The sequence below is a fragment of the Arctopsyche grandis genome, chromosome 9 (assembly GCF_051622035.1).
Source record: "Arctopsyche grandis isolate Sample6627 chromosome 9, ASM5162203v2, whole genome shotgun sequence".
Classification (NCBI taxonomy): Eukaryota; Metazoa; Arthropoda; class Insecta; order Trichoptera; family Hydropsychidae; genus Arctopsyche; species Arctopsyche grandis.
The window spans coordinates 7,542,815-7,564,225 of record NC_135363.1 but is presented as its reverse complement, the minus strand read 5'-3'; the positions used below and the strand labels follow the sequence as shown (position 1 = coordinate 7,564,225).

The following is a 21,411-nucleotide window of genomic DNA, read 5'->3' as shown; positions in this document are numbered from 1 at the left end:
AATATCTTTCAATTTTCGATCTTTGCCTTCCGAAATTTGCGTTTTCGGGCGTTTCACTTTCAAGCCCGTGAGGGAGACCGCAGCCAGCTATATGCTCCGAAGTCGAGCAACTACCTCCTTCGCCTTACATACAATAATACTTGTATACTGAATATAAATAAAGATCTTCTTAAAAACTCAATAGATATTCTAAAACACCGTCCACTTCAGCTGCAGTGATTATTTACTTCAAAATTCAAGTATAAAAGCTCTTGTTACAAAAATAGTATTTTGCTGTCAGTCGAAGTGGTGTGGCCAACCTGCAGAACGCGTCGTCATTGGCGGTCACCGGTTGTATTGAAGCTGTCATTTATTGTCGCCTGTTTTAGTGACGGGCGGCATGGAGCCCTCGGGGGCTGCTGAGGCCTGCGATTCTGCCAACCCTGACAGCGACGACCAGCTAGACGTCAAGCCGAACATCGACCAGCTGGAGGAGCTTCCACTGCAACCCAAAGCGGCGACGGATACGACCAATGTTGACATCCGACCATCCACGGAAACGGAAACCGCCAACGTCAAAGTCGAACCGGCGACGGAGATCGACATCGACTTCGTTGCCATTGTGAAGAACGAATGCGAAGATAAACCTCCGAGCAAAGACTTATGCGAAGATAAACCTCCGAGCAAAGACGTACCGCCGACCGAAGATAAGCCCAACGACGATGAACCGCAACCGGAAGAAGATACCACTACCAAAAGGCAGAGACGGAATACTCGCACCATCACTACCCCATCCAAGGAATTCTTGCGTCTCTCCCCAGAGGTGGAGAGCGACCCTTTCGGCTCCGACTCGGATCAAGACTATCAACCGCCTTCGTCTAAAACAGCCCGCCCTCGTTTGACCACCAGTACCTCTAAAATTCCCACCCTGAAATGCAAGCCGAGTCCAAAGCGTAAATCGAGCCCTAAACGCAAGCCGGCTAAAAGACCCAGCAATGCTTCATCAGATACGCAACCGTCATCTCCTTCCCCACAATCGGTAGCCTTTCCCGCCGGTTCGAGTCGTTTCTTGCCCATCAAAATAGCTTCAGTATCTTCACTCAGCAATCCTCCATTGCCGATGTCTAATTCGAAAGTAAAACCTAAAGCGATGAAAAATACGATACCAAAATCTCAACTACCGGTTGCTTTCAGCCTGTTGGACGGGATCGGTGCGAAGAGCTCCGAACTTGGATCGCTGTTGCACTCCAAGTCAGAGTTCTTCCTTTCGAAGAATGTAAAAGACGCGTCGACAAAAACCACAGATAATTTCATTTTCTGCGTGAAAAGGATTGTGCAGTTATTAGATTTGGCACAAAACAACGTTCAAAAGACAAAAGACAAATTTAAGAAAGATGTCGTTCAATTTTTGAAAGACAACAAATGCGAAGGTCTTATCGAGTCCGATTCGGATCTCAAGGAAGCCGTCGACTCTCCAAATGGTGTGCCAAATCCGCCGAATCTCTCCTCCGATAAGGATCCACTGAAACTCTCCGATCCGGATAGTAGTGATTGCGAGATCATCGACGAGGTCGTCATCCCGCCCAACACGTACGACGCACTGAAGAAGATGGAGCGGCAGGGAATATCGTGGAAGAATTCGAAACCACCGAACGTTACGAATAATCTGTTGAACGTCATGTCGGCTACAAAGCAGCCGATCCGTCTCGGCAAAGACGTTATATTGAAAAAAGTCACCGCACCTCCCAAGACCTCGAACGAATCTTTTTTTTGCCTGGATGGCCGCACTTTAAAACCACCTGATAGTTTTAGCTTTTACGGAGTATTTTTATTCCGCGACATCACTCAGTATGTGAAGCAATTTAATTGCATGGATTGGTTGGATCTACACGGAGAAGACGCTACTGATTGTGAAGTTCTGAATGCTTTAAAACGCTCGACGGAGGCTAATTTAACAATATATACCTATAAACTCATGAAACGGTTAGATTTAGTTGATCTATCCAGTGATATTAAACAAGATGATCTGTTTCAAAATTTTAAGACATTTTCTTCCGATTATTACAATCCTTTAACGTTAGTAGATCTATGTAAAAAATCTATTCATAAGAAAACAGATAACGATAAGCTAGTCAAATGTGTCAAAGAGAATACAAAAATTTCATTCGTTTTGATTGAAAAATCTCAAAAATATTTAAAGCCGAAATCTTTATTTATGCTATCTCTCAATGCCACGTTAAAATATTTTGCTCACAGTCATGAATGTTTTACAAAGCGAGAAAAACGACTACACGCCAAGGAGATCTGCAATTTGAAATGGTTCCAAAAACAAGTAGTCAAAATTAATAAATTGGATTATTCTACATTTGATTATTTTGAAAACCACTTGAAAAAAACGTATCATGATATTGAAATCAATAAGTATGGAAAATTTCAGTACGACGATAGAATTTCCCGATTGAATTGTTATTAAAATTGTATCATTTCATTTCAGATATTTTGATTTCTGTTCTTCTGTCGTTAAGAAGAATGAAAATGTGAACGTTAGTTGTAATAATCAATCCATCGAGCCGAATTTGACTGAACCAAACGTTTCGTCTGGGGAGCTTGGATCTGATGATTCCGATGATACTGACTCTGACTGCGATTTCATGGAAGCTCAAGCTAAGATTCCACAGGTTATAAGGAGAGCTTGTGATATTTTGTTTATCGCACTGAAAGCACTAAGTGCCATTTAATTTTAATTATAAAACTTTTTCTATGTCAACAACTTGTTCTAAGATTAATTGAGTTGAATAAATTGTGATAATAAACATTAATTGCAGTTTTATTTTAAATTACATTTCAAGACAATTTTTTTTTTAAGTTGTGAACTTTTGTTTTATATTAAATAAGTTACAAAAAAAACTTCATGTTTTGATACTTCTTATATATTATATGTAAGTATTGTAAATAAAGTTATGTAGTTTGAATGTCTGAAAAAGGAAACAAAAAAAATCAAATAATCTTAGAATCAATCGTTGTCGACTTTTTGGACAATTTATTTTTAATTAGTAAAAAATGGTACTTGTTGGCTATATAGGCGCAACCAAGCATCAAGTATACATACTTACATAAACAAAAAAATACGCGGCAGTTAAATGAATTGCTTCTAGGTGTCGCGAACAGCTTTTTAGTAAAGTGACAGTACGCAACTAGTGATAGATGTTACATCGGATATACTGAATTTGGGGGACATTTCCTGCAACAAAAACAATTACATTAACACAATGGTGGCCGCTGACTCATATTTGTATCATGTTGAGTGCACAACGCTTAGTGGCCGCTGGTACATATATGATTTACGACTGCGCGAACTGTATCAGTCGGCTGATATATTTTTGTATCACGTTTACGTTATAAACGAAAACGTGATATAAATATATATCAGCGGACTGAAAAATATATTCGCGCAGTCGTGAATCATATATGTATCAGCGGCCAGTAAGCCTTGTGCACCCAACATGATACAAATATGAGTCAGCAGCCACCATAGTGTTAAGTAATTTGGGAAAACCAGGGTCGGGTTTCACAGTAATTGCAATTTTTAAACATTCATTGCAATGTAAAAAAACTAACGCAGTTAGTCCCTTTTTGAGGAATAGACAAATTTTGACTTTTAATTATTAATAAAAAGCTGCCGGACAGAAAATAAAGCAATTTCACATGTTACAGAAAATTATTTACTCTCCTTGGCGAACCTACCAAATTCATGTAAGTTCCGTGTATTTGTTTGTGTAGATGTGTATACTAAATGTTTGGTTGCGCCCATATAACCAACAAGTACCAAAGGAATAGATAAACAAAACCATATTATTAAAAATAAAGAGTGATAAATTTCATATTGAAAAATTTTTAGGTATCGGTTTCAGACTCTCCGATTAAGTTGAAGAGTCACAACTTGTTAGCGAAAGCTTTGATGTTGGACGAATCGTCGGATTCTGATGCGTCAGATGAAAGTGACGATCTCGAGGATCGGGAGGCTACTGAGGATAAGTTAAAGCCGAAACCCAAAACCACGGATGGTATTGTAAAAGAGTTTCCAGATTATGAGAGAAACAGTCCGGCTGTTTCCAATTCTGATAGTTTTTTGACTGAAGTGTCCAGTTTGCTGAAAGATATCGACGAGGTGGATGTTAGGAATGATCAACACTCGCATAAGAAAAGGCGGTTAGACTTCGATGCGTAAGTATTTTATTTTATATATGGCCGCAAGAACCATTGAACAATAATAATATAGAACATACATAATAATAATACTTAGAACAATAAAACAAAAAAAAACACAATATTTATATAAGAAAAGAAAAGTAAAAATATGGGTTTTAAAACTAATTATGAGTTTTAAATAATAAAATAAAATGCATTTAGCATTTGTATAAAGTAGAAAAATGATGATGCAACAATTTTTTTAAACTATATTTACTAATATTAAAATCAAATTGGCTAAATTCCTTTCCCAGTTTATGAAGTTGGGGTAAAGTTGAATTTTTTTTTATAACTAGTGGCATAATTTTTGATGTGGAATAAATAGTTGCATCTGGTAAATCTCCCCGGTAAATGAAAATTTATGAGGTCCACTAATTCACTACAGTCCATAACTCCCCTGAGTACACCAAACAGACACAAAGTTTGATCATATTCAATTTTATATACTTGTTGGTGACAGGGTCAGGTTTTGTAAAAAATTTAAAATCAATGAATCTAATAAATCTATTCTGAATCCTCTCAATGGAATTACTATGTACCTGTGAATTAGGGGACCATATTGGCGAATTGTATTCAAGTCGATTCCTTACCAATGAGAAAAATAATAATTTAATTGTTATTCTATTTTTTAATCAAGTTTTAAGTTCGGTATCGATTGTCTTAATTCATAATCAAATTAATGTACTTGTAGTGAAAAAATGCACGATGATGAAAGCACTGATAGTTTACCGGATTGTAGCCGTCCTGAAGATGTAGTTAGTGATGCTGAATGTGTTACCACATCCAGGTATTCTTTCTATTAGTTTTTTTTTAATTATGTACATACATATGTATAGCATATTTAAAAACCAATTATATTTTAGCCAAAATTCTGATACACTTCCTGTTCCATTGAAAAGAAAACGGAAAAATATAAGAAAGGTGAATTTTTTAAAAATTGATTAATTCCTTTGATTTTCATTAAATTATATACATATGTACATACATATATTATAGGTATTAGATGACAGTTTTCTAAACGAGGCTACAAAGAAAGCTGCAAAGGAGGAAGAAGAGCGGTTGAAAAGATTGTCTCAAAGAGAAGGGGAATCGGTTAGTTACAATTTAAATGTAATTTACAATAATTTACACAATAATAATTTACACATTATATTTTAGGGCAATGTAATAATTAGTGAAGGTAATGAAACCAACGAAGAATTCATATTAGATTTTGATCCAGCTACGAATGAAAAGATTTCCATTCATCCCGATATTACAAAGATATTAAAGAAGCATCAGGTAGTATAATACAATAACGAAATATGTATTGCAATCAATTGTAAATAACGTATTATTAAACTTCAATCAGATCGAGGGGATAAAATTCATATGGGACTCCTGTTTTGAGACTATAAAATCAGTCCGAGAGAATCACGTCGGCAGCGGATGTATCCTAGCTCATTGTATGGGCCTCGGGAAAACTCTCCAGATGATCGCATTGATACATTCCATACTCACATCGGAAGTTTTACCTATAAAGACCGTTCTCATATGTTGTCCCTTGTCTACCGTGCTGAACTGGGTCGACGAGTTCCACAAGTGGCTCCATGAGATTAAAGTGGCGAAAAAAATACAAATCTATGAACTGTCGCGCTTTCGCAAACCTTTCGAAAGAGCGTTACTGTTGAATCAGTGGAAAACGCACGGTGGCGTATTTATCGTAGGATATGAAATGTTTAGAATCCTCGCTAACATGACCATTGATAAAAAATTGGCAGAGAATTTTTCGAGTGTGCTATTAAATCCCGGACCTGATATGGTAGTGTGTGACGAGGGTCACCTTTTAAAAAACGATAGCACGTCTTTGGCTATTGCCATGAATAAAATATTGACGAGGCGGAGAATCGTCCTCACTGGTACTCCACTGCAGAACAACTTAAAGGAGTACTACTGTATGGTCAACTTTGTGAAGCCTAATTTACTCGGTTCGCATAAGGAATATACAAATAGGTACATTCATATATTCACACTACTTAGTCGATTAATAACCTGAAAATTTACTTTAATTGAACAAGATATATATATGTAGCCTTATGCCATAAAGTCATTTGGGGAGCTCTACATGTTGTTGATGAATGCCTTTTTAGGCATAATCTCTCAAATTCGTTGAATTTCTGTTCTGATTTTACCCTTCAACTCCTGGATAGTTTAGAGTCGATGAATATACACCCCCTTCTTCAAATAGTTCAAGTATGGAAACATTTGGAGTTATGCCCAATGACGTAACAAAGGTGTGGGGGGCAAAGAGTGTATCGATGCCCCGGGTGCACCAGATTTAGGGGCATCGTGAAGGCAAAATTTATTTTTTTAGCCGATTAGTTGCGCGACCAGATCAGACAAATGTAAGCAGCTGTATGGAGCATGCCACACTGTGCATCTGACCGGTCTTTCAAGCAGTAAAATCAGCCGACCAATGAGGTCGGTTGCAGTTGTTCAGTCTGGTCTCGACGATTTTATTGCTTGAGCGACTAACTCGATCCAATCCGGTTCTGTGCCAAGTTGAAGGCAGCGTTAAGGAACTATCCCGTCAGTTCTTTGCTTTGGTCTGACTATCTCTTTGGAGACGGTCCTCTCGCTCGCCTTCCCCTCAGCTTTCTGGTGACTACCAGTCTCTTCGGATTATCCACATTCTTCCTGGAAATTCGGCCAAGGTAGGAAAGAACTTTTTTCCTACATGTTGTGGAGTCTCTCTCCGAAACTGCCACCACTTTGAAGATGGGGATATTCGTGCGGTCAATGGGATGCACAGCATCAGTCTCCAACACCACATAATAATCTTCTATACATAATATATATTTTATAATTTGTATTATGTTTGTTAACACTAGTAAACAAATATGACAAAAGGAGAGGGGGGGGGGGGGGTGCAAAAAAATGGTTGCCCTGGGCGCCATTTAGTCATTGGCCTTCCTGGCCAATTACAAACAATACAGCATTTTTATTACACAAGTCGCTGAATTACGAGACACTGAAAACTCGCAAATTAACGAGACATCTATGAATTGTACATAAATTTTATTGTACATTAATCATACTCAAATAGTGGTGACATAGTAGGTAGGAAGGTTTTTAGCCAATTTAATCGGGAACCGTTTCAACAATGAAATCAGAAAAATTGGCAAAATCTTGATAGGAAACGATCGACCTGGAGTTACAAATATCCAATTCTGACCAGCAGCACTACAGATATACTCAGAAAAATTCTTTTCAATCGATGTCAGCTCATGGGATCGAACCCATGGCGCCTCTCGGTGTTAGGCACAAGCTAAACGACCGAGCTATGCTGCTGGATAATATGACACGTGACGTCCCATACCACTCAGTGTGTTTTTGCCCTTGGTTGCCATCCTGTTAGAACCAAACTATTTCAGAATTTCCATTTTGAGTCCTAAAAATCGTTGTCTGGTGGAACTCATCTTCAAAAAAATGACTTTCTGGCTTTTTGCTATCCTATGTGGTTTACTTATATTTAGTTGGTGAATATTTATTATTCATTCAAAGTGTTCATTTTCAAATTGTTTAACATTAATTTATTTCTGCTATACTTGTTCGAAGTATACTATATGCTTACCGATATGTGTTGCTTGCAGATTCATCAATCCGATCACCAACGGGCAGCATCGCGATTCCAGTCAACAAGACATAAATATAATGAAGAAAAGGTCGCACGTACTGCATAAGATGCTTCAAGGGTCGGTTCAAAGGAAGGACGCATCCATTTTATATGAGTTTTTACCGACTAAACGAGAATTCGTACTGTTAATACCTTTGTCTACCTTTCAAGCGAGATTGTATGAATCGTATTTGGATAAGATTAAAGATATCACCATGTCCGGTAAATCTTTGTTGAAAGATTATTACATCTTTCAAAAAATTTGGACCCATCCTAAGCTGGCTGTTGAAATGGACAATAAATATGTCAATTTCAGAGATGTAATTAAAACCGATGATGTATACGATTCGTTGCTCGCGTCAAACAAGTTCATAGTACTTTTCCAATTATTGGGCGAATGTGATAGGATCGGAGATAAAGTGTAAGTTGATTTTTTTTTAATTGGAAAATATTAACGAACATAATAATATATATGTATATGTTGATTAATTTTTCAGGATCTTGTTCAGCAATTCTTTGTTGAATTTAGATATTATTGAATTTTACTTAAAAACACAGAAGGCTTGGAACCGAGGTTTTCAGTATTATCGGATGGATGGGATGTTTAATATGAGCATGAGACGGAATATGTGCAATCATTTTAACTCTCCGAAAAATACTAAAATCAAGTAATATCACGATTCTACATATATTATTAAGTTATATTAACCCTTTGAATGCTGACCAACACCGATTGGTGTTTTGCCAACAAGTCTATGGTAATGAAAAACGCTGATAGGCGTTGTATTTTGAGCATGTAAAAAGTAAACAAGAATATGTACTACCCACTAAGCCTTTTCCAGGTAGCATTGAAAAAAAAAATGCATTGAACATGGGTCGTGTAATCCGTGTTCATAAAGACTGTTTTACACCGGGATATCTGAATTTATAACCATAGCAGAATTCCTCGATGGAAATCCCTAAATGCTGAGTATTTTAGATTGTGGCTTGGCATTTAGATTTTGAGCATTACATAACAATGAAGAAGATGGAACTGGTTTTGGAAAAATACATTCATTTTTTTTTTTATATTCATATACATATATTTACAGGATATAATGTTTATTTCAAAGTTATAATAAGTTAATCATTAATAGACTTATTTTGTTTATTTTATATTGTTGCAAGATATTGTTGCGTAGGGGTGGGTGGAGGATCCAAGTAAAAGGCCAAAGTCGTGTCACAGCATTTATTGGTGATTAAGGAGATACACGCACCGCCAGTGCTCCGTCCAGAATGTCTTGATATCGCCTAAGTACCTCCTTATAAAGGAAAAGGTCTCTCAGGGCATCTTCGACGTCCGGTTTGTTTACCTATTGTTATGGTCACGTACTAGATGTGCCACGGAAATCAGTCCCACGCTACCGCTGTGGGTTCTGAGAACTCTACCGGAATGCGACCGAGTTACCGCTACCCCCGCTAAGTGCATTCGGGGGTATCTTATCGTTAGCCGACTTGTACTTAAGCCTGGAGATAATCCTCGAAACCAATTATAACGTTCACACAGTCTCTGGGATGCTACTCAGCCTAATCCGATTGCACTCACTCGGCGGTGTACGTAACAATATACATATTAGAGAGTCTAAACACACCTTTACAAAACTCGAAATCCTCGGCAGTGGTTATCTAGGGTTTGTTTGGATTAGCTACAATTTTTATACCCGCTTTCTATTGGATTTCTAAATAATTCTAGTTGAAAATGTTGGCGAAATTTGTGTTCAATAGGAAAGACATCAGCAGTCAAAGGGTTAAGCATACAACGACAATCTATTAACTGCATGAATCTTTGTTTTGAATAAATTTTGAAAGAGGAAAATTAATATACATATGTAGACTTTGAAGATGACTCAATTTCATAAAATGTGTTAGTTGACTTTTAATCGATGAATTCTGTGTTATATGTACATATGTAAAATTTCAGACTTATGATGGTTTCGACTCGGGTTGGTGGACTCGGTATAAACATGATTGGAGCAAATCGAGTCATAATAATGGACTCTTCATGGAACCCCTCTCACGACATTCAAAGCATATTTAGAGTGTTTCGTTTCGGACAGAAGAAGAATTGTTACATTTATAGACTCGTAACACAGGTATGCGACTTTTTGTAATAAAAATACTTCAACTAAATACATCAAAAGATTCATCACTTTCATGTTCAAGGGTACGATGGAGGAAAAAATCTACGAACGCTCAGTCACGAAAGAAGCTATTGCTTGTAGAGTCGTCGACGAACAACAGATTGATAGACATTATAGTATATCCGAATTGCACAAACTATACGCGTATGTAATTGAATTCACTATCATATAATTATAACACTCGGAATATGTACATGTATTTGGTGACATTTTATTTTAGATTTCAACATATTCCCGATACATATCAACCGACTTTACGTTTGCCAAACGATACGGTACTTGCGAATATTCTTCACAGTGTGAAAAGTATATCGCAAGAAGGCATTCCCGTTGTTTGGAGTATCCACGAACATGATTCCCTGTTGAAAGACCTTCACGAAGAACAACTTGATGAAACTGAACGGCGCGAAGCGTGGGTGGAATACGAGGCCGAAAAGTTAATCAACGGTAAAATAATACATTTTATTTCATAGAACATGAACACTCGCCTGCACAGATCTCTCCAAAGCGACGAGATCACTTTTGTAGAATTTTATAATCAAATTGGCGAAATTCAAGACGCTGCATAACTTGAGATTAGCAAGAGAGATAGGAAAGGAAATGCCAATTTTACAGGAACCGTTTCAATGAAAATCAGAGAAAATTTGGCTAACTCTGATAAGAAACGATCGACCTGGAGTCAAAAACCAAGGTCTAGCCAGCAGCGGGACTCTAGTGGGATTCGAACCCGTGACCACTCTGCTCGAAAGCATAATGGAGGAATGTTGCCCTCATCAAGTTCTTGTTTTCTATATTTAGAGGTTTTATCTCATGTCAGTCTATTCTGGCGGAGATTGGCGTTCATGCTACGGAGAGTTTGATCTGGACCCACCATTGTCCCCTACATCGTACCATATTCCTCTAGCAAGACCTATGGCATATTTCAATTCTCCCATCCTTCGAGGCCTCCCGTTTCTTAAATTCACTGGATGGTGCCATTGACATTTGTCACATCTCTTTTCATTCGCTACACCGCTTCCTCAGTTACGGGGGTCGCGACCAACTAGACTGGGCTGTTATATATTTTTATTATTGTATGAATTTTTAATGTCATGTTTTTTTCTTATTTTTTTTTCTGTTCTTAACACTATGGTGGCCGCTGACTCATATTTGTATCATGTTGGGTGCACAACGCTTATTGGCCGCTGATACATACATGATTCACGACTGCGCGAATATATTTTTCAGTCCGCTGTATCACGTTTTCGTCATAAACGAAAACGATTGACGCAAACGTGATACAAAAATATATCAGTGGACTGATACAGTTCGCGCAGTCGTAAATCATATATGTATGTACCAGCGGCCACTATTGTGCACCCAACATGATACAAATATGAGTCAGCAGCCGCCATCGTGTTAATCTGTTTAGCACATTTGTCTCTTTGGAGCAATCTGTTGAGTGTGCATGATTAATTGATATAAAATAAAATAATATGCTAACCACTAGTCCACGCCACTGGTTATATCTACATATGTACATTTTATGCAACGTTAACTGTGATATTTTATTACAAGCATTTAATTAGCTTAATTTAATTTCAATTGTGTTTTAGATGTACGCATAAATATGAATACGCCTCCGGCACCGGTCGATAAAAGCTTCAATATAACCAAACAGCTCCAACCAACAGGGAGGACAAATTCTAATGTGAAATATTCCAATTGTCAAAAGAAATATGATTATTCGGACACGATTAAGAGCACGTCCGTTAGAAAAGTTGTCCCAAGTTGTTCTACAATAAAGAGTGAAAACTTGAACGGTGCTCAAGATGAGTTGGATGTTAAAAATTGTTGGATTAATATAAGTCGTCATTACAAGCCGTACAAGTCGCCGATTAAAAGAGGTGCCAAGTCGCTAGTGTACAATATGAGTAATGTGAAAAGATTGCCACACAGTCTAACCGTCTATGCAAAGAAGCATAATGATAAAAGAAACTTGGAAAACATTCCTATAATAGACATCGATGATAATAGCTGCACTATGGTTGATGATATTCCTCTCGATGTTGGGTATGTCTAACTGTCGTGAATTGAATTTTTTTACTCTATTTATTATTCCAAAATGTTTATATTTATGTTTAGATCGGACGGAAGGAAGAGATTGAGGCGTGCAAGTAGCGTGCTCGGATCGGAGAACGATGCTAATATCATGGACCTGACAAATCTGCCCGATTCGCCAAAAACCCAACGCCAACAGTCTAAAAGACTTACAGGAACTCCCAAAAAAAGTACCGCTAAAAAGGTAAAATCGCCCATCGGTAATAACAATCGGTCAAACACCCCCAAGAAAAGTCCACGTGACTATAACAGAGATCATAAACGAAAAAGGCTAAATTTTGGCAACTCTTCAACAACGGTAGACTCTGATGTGATCATATTGGAGCCTGAAGTAACGAAAAAGAGCAGCGAAGGTATTTTTTTTGGTGTTTTTATTATATTTAAATAGTGTTCAAATTGTATTGTGATTAATGTATTTTTCATTTTATTACAGAAGTATTGACCATCGAGTTGGATTAAATTTTATACGTATGTTATGTATGAGTTTTATATTTGTGTTTAAAAGATCTTTCTTATGATAATATAGCATATTTATTATCAACATATAAATTTATAATTTTATATTACAACTTATATAAGGTAAATATATTATTTAGCCTTGATGAAAGCCTTTTAAATTGTTAGTTATAACTTTGGTATAGAAGAAATATTATATACACAATCTATATATAATATATATAGTGACAAATGTAATATTAAAATAGAACCTTTCGTTAGCAATGTTTGATAAATCTGCACTCTTTGAGATTGCCTATGTTCAAATTATACATCATGAAACCTTGTGCATGCTCGCATATCAGATACAAATTAATTTGTTCATCCGGTTTCGTGAATGTTTGTTCTTTTATAGTGACTAGTTCGTCTATGGAACGACAATCATGATAATCATAATTTTTTCGCCTTATTGAGTTTTCCCTTGTTGAATGAACATATTGAATCGAGCAAGGCCGTACGGTTCTGGTTGGATGCGGGAGCCGACAGCGTCGGAACAACCAATCCTGAAGAGTTAGCGGAGTCGTCGACTGAAACGTAGAAAATTATAAATTGTACGTTGCGCGAATTAGAATAGAATACAATGATTATGCGGGACAAACCGATGTTTGGAGGCGTGTAACTGGATGCGGTGCTGACCGTGCTGGCGACACTACCAGATCGTTCGCTCGGACCACTCATACTTGTCGGAGACAGACCATTTACAGACGCACTTCTGGATAATTTCTTTGCATTTTTCTGAAAGAAAAGGAATCAAATGAAAAATTTAGTTGTTAGAAATAACACTGAGCAACAAAAAAAAATTACCAGAGCGGAGATTAACTAAACAACCAAAGTTTGACCCACTGAATTCGAATATGATCATTATTTTTGTTGGTTAGTGATCGTTTACGAGATATGAGCGTTTAAAAAACTGCGCCATTTTTACAGTTTTTTGGCTTCTGCGGTCTTTAACTCAAAATCTAGTATTGATGTGCTCAAAGTGAGATGTTTTTTCTATTGATTGTGAATTTTTATTGTTTTAAAATACTTATAATTAATTGTCTAGCGAATTTTAACCCTTTGCCCACGGCAATAAATATAGCGAACAAGCCCTGTATGCGGCACCTTTTTCGCGAATTTGGCAATCGAGTTTTCGACCTTAAATACAGATTTTAATATTTACTCAAGTAACCAGATACATTAATTAACACATAATGTATTATTTTAAACAATAAAATACATAATATATCTCGTGGTTTTGGATTAATTGTCAAATAATCATTCTTCATAATTGTATGAAGACGTGACGTCACATAAGGACAAACTAGTTGTAAGTAGAGTAAGAAAGAATAAGACAGCTGGGGGTGTTTTTCACAGGGGTGTGCTCATGTATAATGCCCTCCCTGAGTGCGTCAGGTCTGCTAAAAACATGGATGCATTCCTGCGAGGTGCGAAGAGACACATCTGTGAGGGACAGTACATATAAGTTAATTATAAATTTTAGAGTTAAGTATAATAATTAAGATGTATTTTTAAATTAGCTTGATAGCTAAAATATATATAAATAAATAAAATAAAAAATAAACGAGGTTTCAGTATGGTTCCACAAAAAACTAATTTTGACTGGTATATATTCATTTTAAGCAAATTGAATAGATGGCACTCAACTCTCAGTAATATCTTCAACCAATTTTGAACCTTAAAAACAGTTGAAATAGGCGCATATAAAGCTCAAAATCCCGTGCAAAGTTCAGAATTTCTATGGAAGACAGCCGCGCTACAGACTTGTCGCCCAAAGCTTCCATAGAAGACGGAAAAATATATATTTTTTTACTGATTTTTTCTCCGTGTTATGTTGCGTTTATTTGGCCAGTTTTTTATTTCACCACATTCATAGGGATTGGTTTTCTATCTCAATATTTTTTTTTTCATCTAAATGTACTGACCGCAAAAGCCAGAAAACTGTAAAAATCGCGCAGCTTTTTAAACGCCCATAAATGATCACTAACCAACAAAAATCATTATCATATTCGAATTCAGTCGGTCAAACTTAGTAAAGATTGGTTAGCCTCCGCTCTGGTAACTCAAAAACGTGATTTTTTTGTTGTTCAGTGTAGTAATTAACAAAAAAATTTGTAATCATTACAGATTTGCGTCTTCTTTTCTTTATTTCCTCTTCTGAATTTAATATTTCTTGTATTCTATTCATGCGTACCTAGCAAAAAGTTAAATATGTAATATATGTATACAATTTCATTAAATGTATATTATACAGTACCGTTAGAAGAAATGTTACCAGTTTTTGATCGCTTTTAAGCCTAGTTTCTATATTTCGAGCAGCGTTCTGTAGTTCTTCTTTAACTTGATGGGGAAATTTGAGATAGCATTGCATTGTTTCGTCTACCGTTATGCGATTAGATACAGACGATCCCGTATTGAAAAAAGGATGCAACAAAAGAGTATCAATATTCGGCATTCCTTGTTTGCAAGCTGTCGTAGATAATAATATTTGTAGAATGGAAACTGTAACAGTCGACAAATCTGTTATAACACTTGGAATGAAATTCAAACTTTTTCAATTGCCAACTATAAACTTACGCAAATCATTCGAAACATGCGGCGGAAAGTCATCGGTTGACGAAGTTTGCAACGGTTCGCCGTAAGTCATCTCGTATAGAGTATGACCGAAGCTGTAAACGTCGATAGCTTCCATGGTATTAATTTTTCTATGTTCAGTCAAAAACTCTCTATAATACATAGGAACACCTACTATGGCATTTTCAATATCCATCAATAATACATTTTGATTTTCTATGGCCACGTTTCCCGCATGCAAATGACCTAAACGGAGCGAATATTTATACACATTTGCCCGATTGTAAAATGTACATATGTAAAAAGAGATAAATCAAGTGCTAATCACCATACGGAAGTCCTCTATTATGAAGATATTTTAAAGCTTGTAAAATTTGGTATCCATAATGGACGATTTGTCCCGTTGTGAACGGCTTCTTTTGCTTAGGATTCGCATACTTGCTCAAAAAAGAGCAGTTGTATTGGGTACCGTATAATAAGTCTCTCACAGAACCTCCGGAATGTAACTTTCTAACAACATATGTACCTGTTTCCAAATTTCGTATAAATATAATTTTATCTATGAAAAGGTGCTGAAATAAAAAATAAAAAAAAAATATTAATAATGTCGAAGTTATTACATAGTTTTACATATAAAAGAACGAAATATACCTTTAAGTTCATTAAACTTTTGAAAGCCATTCGCATATCTCGTTCAGAAAGAATCTTATCAGGTCCGTAGGTTTGCCATGACATCATATAATCACCGTCATTTGACTCGATATTCGATACCTAAAATCATACGGCTTTTAGCATATTCTCATTCAAATGCTATCGTACATATGTAGTGGGGCAGAAACCATTTGACGATCAATGACTTGAAGATAAACACTTTTATTGTCGTTAAACCCTTTTCTTTTCTGTTTAAAGCCCGCCACGTTGAAAATTTCGCCAACATTTCCAACTAGAATTATTTAGAAATCCAATAGAAAGCAGGTATAAAAATTGTAGCTAATCCAAACAAACCCTAGATAACTACCGCCGAGGATTTCAAGTTTTGTAAAGGTGTGTTTAGACTCTATAATATATCTTGCAACAATATAAAATAAACAAAATAAGTCTATTAATGAATGTATTTTTCCAAAACTAGTTCCATCTTCTTCATTGTTGTTAAAATGTAATGCTCACAATCTAAATGCCAAGCCACAATCTAAAATACTCAGCAATTGGGGATTTCCATCAGGAAATTCTGCTATGTTTATAAATTCAGAAATTCGGGTGTAAACCAGTCTTTATAAACATTGACACGGATTACACGACCCATGTTCAATGCTAGTGGTTTAGTATTCTTGTTTAGAAAGGCTTAGCGGTAAATACAATGCATACCAGCGTTTTTCAGTACCATGGACTTGTCGGCAAAACGCTGATCAGCATTATTCAGCATTCCAAGGGTTAATGAAGATAGCGACTCACTGACTTCTTACTACCCAGGAGACCATTTTCGATAACATACTGAGGTTTCCTGATAAACAGCTCACTTCAGAGACACTGTGACTTTGATACCGTACTACTATTATATAGTTTGATTTTATTAAACTATTGAATATTGATCGTCAGTTTCCACCCCTACTATGGATAAATAAGATACATACTAAGTAGTAATGTTTCCTAATTCGCCATCCAATCGGAGGTAAGGCAGTTTTCAATTCAAAATTACTGTCACCTCGCAAGGCCATTGATACATTCTGAAGTGCAGTTTCTAAGAATACGACAAATACATAAATGAAAACATTTATAATATCATATTACGTTTACTTTTTTACATACCTTTCAATAATGTAGAGTAGTTTTGCGGATCTAAAAATATTTTCACTGGCAGAGACGACGACAGAACAATATTTTTCGTTACCGAATCGAGATAAGACTGAAAAGCGCACGTTGGATTATCGAATTTTGAAATACTTTCGTGCTTGGAAATGTTCAGAGGTAATTTACCTGGAGGGCGTTTCGACGTTTGGCTATGAATTCCGGTTGCATGTTGCCGATGATTTTTTTAGGCGGGAAATTTTCAACATGTAAGGCGGCATTGAGCGACGCAAATTCGTTGTATCTGCGGGAAACACTCCAAGAATCATTTTTAACAGCACCTCTTTGAACCTTAATGCAATACTCCTGCAGTATGAAAACATTCAATATGGTTAGTAAGTTCGACAATCCCATCAGATTATTATAATAGTATTCAATTTAAAATAATGCAATACTCCTGCAGTATGAAAACATTCAATATGGTTAGTAAGTTCGACAATCCCATCAGATTATTATAATAGTATTCAATTTAAAATAATGCAATACTCCTGCAGTATGAAAACATTCAATATGGTTAGTAAGTTTGATAATCCCATCAGATTATATTATAATAGTATTCGATTTAAAAATCTATCACTTTTTATTTTTGATTTTTAAATGTTTTTTATTATTACGAAATTATGTTTACAATACGTATTATATCTATTTTAATAGCTAGTGATATACTGATCATTTTCTATTTTACAATTTAATTTAGTTTGGTTAGTAATCATAGTATTATATTATTCTAATGTTAATGTACAGCATAATAGGAAAAAGAGCTCAAAAACCAATATCACTTTTTATGTCATTTAATATATTCATATGATTGTTCATAGTACTAAGATTATCTGAATATCATTGGAAAATGTTTTTTTTTTGCTTCCGAAATAAACTGATGAATATGTACTATAATAATTTATTGTGTATTTAAACAGAAATGTATGTCGGCTGAATAGATAATTTTAATTGGAAGATAATTTTTATGAAAACCGGCTGTTACGGAAATTGGGTGACGCCACTGCGCGTATGTTCTATATAGTATGGGAAAATGTTCGGATTAAATTGATTAGTATAGCTTTTTCCTCATACATATGTTATCGACGCGACTAAAAGTTGATCTTTATATGTACAAAAGGAACATAAAAACTACCTACTGAGCAAAGGTGAATGTGCAAATTTTGTGCAAACCGTGTGAGTGTCGAGTGTGTGAGCGGCTAGAATTTGGCAGGAGAGCGGCAGCGTGTCGTCCAAACGCAGCACTCCATCCTGCCGAGAGGCGAAAACGGATATGGACATGCGGATCTCTTCATGGACTCTCCATTGACTCCACTCTTGACTCTGCACCCTTGACTCTTCACTCTTCACTCTTCACCTCCACTTCAGCCCATCCACTTCCGCATTACAACATCGCACCGACACAACAATACGCTCGCTGTCGTCTGACATTGACATTCGCCGTAACCACAGCAACAACGGCCATTATCATTAAACCAACCTACGATAACGTTTCCGTTTATTATTTTTAAATTACCTAGATAGACAAAACCTTACACTCGTTGGTCAATGGCCATTTGCTGATAATATGGTAATTGCATTATTAGTCACATTGCGGCGGTCACAAAGACAATTTTTGCCATTAAAATCGCGAATACGCAATATTTGGCAGTCTATATTGTTCAGACCAATTGCCGTATGGTCAGCTTTCGTGGCCTTACGACCCACGAGCTATCCTATGTTTTTTGGTGCTGGCAGCCCTGGTCAGCCAGCGCACACACTCCCGCGCCAACCATCGCCTTATGGGGGATGAACGAATGATACGACTGGCATGTTAATGCACGTGTTTTATTTATGACAGCTGAAGGCAGAGTGAGTAGCCGCTCTCCGAACCCAGCCGAGTTGGTCCCCACTAGCAGGAAGGTAACCAAACTCGACCATGTCGTATAGCGAGCCGCCACAGCCTCTTGAAAACCGCTTCGTAGCGGCTCGTTTCCTCGCTCCTGATTCACCAGTTCGAGACTGGTGATGTTTGACGATACTTGAAGACCAGCTCCAGTATTCGTCCGGGGCGTAGTGAGGAAGCCTGGTCTGTCTTCGTCCCGAAGGCAGACAACACGTAACCTCGTGTGTTGGGCGAGGTTTGGTGCATAGCCTCAAGCCACACAATACGTGTTCTTTGTATACGAACTCCCCCCCCCCCCCTGCTTGCTCTCTGTACATTTAAACTTAAAATACAGTTGCTCACATACAGATTTACAACCTGTTTTCATTATATACATCTCCCACCATTTTCCGTCTCCCCGCATCACATGCTCACATACGCACACTGTACGAGAGAGAGAGACGGAGAGCAGAGCAGCCATCAGCAGAGACCAGACCATAGACGACGAAGGAAGACACCGTGAGGAAAGCCACGCCGACGCTTACTACAAACATCACGCCCAGGTGGCTTCTCGATTGAGAGCCCCTGGCGTCCGTACAAGTATGATGGACTTTTTGGCTGCCAGATGTTCCGTTATAGAGATTTTAGTGACTTTTGGGCGAGCGCTTTGTGACCAGTAATCACCGAACCGATAATATACGCACCGGATTAACGTAAACCAACAACACATTGTGGCGGCTCGCTATACGACATGGTCGAGTTTGGTCACCTTCCTGCGAGTGGGGACCAACTCGATTGTGTTCGGAGCTAGCTACCTCACTCTGCCGTCAGCTGTCATAAATAAAGCATGTGCATCAACATGCCAGTCGTTCCCAAGTTCCCAGGGTAAAAACCCGGTTTATAATAAATAAATTATAGGGCATGAACGAATGAGACGACTGGCATGTTGATGCACGTGATTTTATTATGGAAGCCAGAGACGGAGTGCCGTAGCGACTCCGAACACGGGCGAGTTTGGTCCCAACTCGCAGGAAGGTGACCGAACTCGACCATGTCATATAGCGAGCCGCCACAAAATAAACCGGGTTTTTTCCCGCCGGCACATCTGTAGCGGTTACCCTGTTAGCGGTTCACATGCGACCAGTAATCACCGAACCAAAATTTCTATAACGGAACATCTGGCGGCCGAAAAGTCCATCATATCAACGGTAACTATGATACTGTTACGTACGCCGTGGATTGAGCGAGTTGTACTTAGACCAACGGATATCTGTTATCGGTTAACTAAATGCATGCACTTACTTCCAAAGATTATATCTGGACTCTAAGTGCATTTAGGCTAAACAATGACCGTTATTAGTTAGTTCTCAGAATCGATACGGGAAGACCCAATGTCTTGGAAATACATATCCGAATACGTGACTATACAACAGGTAAACAGATTAGGCGTCCTGAGAGATCTACCCTTTATAAGGCGGTACGTAGGCGATATAATTCATTCTGGACGGAGCAGTGACCGTGCGTGTATCTCCTGAATCATCAATAAATGCTGTGAAACGACTGTTGGCCTTTTTCTTGGATCCTCCACCCTTGTACGCAACAATACTAACGAGAACTCGACTACCAAATATTCCGTATTCGCGATTTTCATGGCAAAAATTGTCTTTTGGTCGATTGCAATGTGCGGAGTAATCCAAAAGTGTAAACCAAAAATGTTAACTGCAAAAACACTTAACGCCAGCAGTGAACTTGGTAATTTTTCCACCAATGCAGTGTTGCCATTGCCACTTATCAACACTGCGGTTGACATTTCATATATTATTTATACAGAGCTGGCATACGTTGCACTGTGTTTTTATAGAAAAACCCATGAAAATGGAGTGTCGCCTATGCCTGCAGTTTGAATCAGCCGAATCGTCCATTTCCATCTACACTTCAGAATCATTATTAGAACGCATCCAGAACTGCTGTCAGCTTCAGGTCTGTCATTACTATCTACATACATATGTTATGTACGTTCTACCACGACATTCGGTCACTTGTGCTTCGTTGAATATTGCTGCATTTTGTACCAGACATTGACAGTTTATAATTCATGCTTATACATAAGTTTAAGTATTTATTTTCGTAGACATACTTTTCGAAATAAAGATGAATTTCAACACTTTATTGACACAATAGCTTACAATTAAAAGCTTGCACAATATATAATGACGGTAATTAAGAAAATTGTAGGGCTGTAGAGTCGGTGTTGAAGTTGTGGCTTTTTGGCTATTAAGATATTTTAGAAAGAAAAAATTAAAATGTATCCACAATTGTCAGCCACAGGTCATCTGATTATACCTCAATATTGCATTACTTTCTGTTTAACGATAAGTAATATAAACTTTAAATATAATAAATTATTTATATTCATTACAGATCCAAAAATACCATGAATTACCTGAAAATGTATGTCAGACGTGTATGTCGAA

At 37.2% G+C, this 21,411-nt stretch overlaps 2 protein-coding genes across 4 annotated transcripts; one reads left to right on the top strand and one right to left on the bottom strand.

Annotated features, from left to right (window-relative positions):
- The first annotated feature begins 293 nt into the window (after positions 1-293).
- LOC143916643 (uncharacterized) lies at positions 294-12,763 on the top strand. The gene is made up of 16 exons (XM_077437837.1): positions 294-2,400; positions 2,474-2,657; positions 3,878-4,203; positions 4,919-5,014; positions 5,091-5,148; positions 5,224-5,319; positions 5,386-5,508; positions 5,579-6,219; positions 7,860-8,303; positions 8,380-8,550; positions 9,843-10,014; positions 10,085-10,206; positions 10,283-10,509; positions 11,658-12,114; positions 12,187-12,515; positions 12,596-12,763. The coding sequence occupies exons 1-16, from the start codon at positions 380-382 to the stop codon at positions 12,619-12,621; spliced, it is 5,493 nt and encodes a 1,830-aa protein (XP_077293963.1). The 5' UTR covers positions 294-379; the 3' UTR covers positions 12,622-12,763.
- On the bottom strand, positions 12,677-18,521 carry LOC143916647 (PX domain-containing protein kinase-like protein). 3 transcript variants are annotated; one of them, XM_077437841.1, is made up of 11 exons: positions 18,247-18,521; positions 17,206-17,382; positions 17,038-17,134; positions 16,863-16,969; positions 15,883-16,002; positions 15,560-15,803; positions 15,235-15,477; positions 14,933-15,159; positions 14,783-14,851; positions 13,257-13,392; positions 12,677-13,184 (listed from the first exon to the last, which is right to left on the bottom strand). In XM_077437841.1, exons 1-11 carry the CDS (start codon positions 18,352-18,354, stop codon positions 13,048-13,050), a joined length of 1,665 nt encoding a protein of 554 aa, XP_077293967.1. In that variant the 5' UTR covers positions 18,355-18,521; the 3' UTR covers positions 12,677-13,047. The 3 variants fall into 3 exon arrangements, 2 of the variants coding, with proteins under 2 accessions (XP_077293967.1, XP_077293968.1); XR_013260998.1 differs by lacking the exons at positions 12,677-13,184; positions 13,257-13,392 and adding exons at positions 13,678-13,794; positions 13,877-14,100 and having other exon boundaries at positions 14,646-14,851; positions 18,247-18,512; XM_077437842.1 differs by lacking the exons at positions 16,863-16,969; positions 17,038-17,134 and having other exon boundaries at positions 18,247-18,418.
- Positions 18,522-21,411: the final 2,890 nt, after the last annotated feature.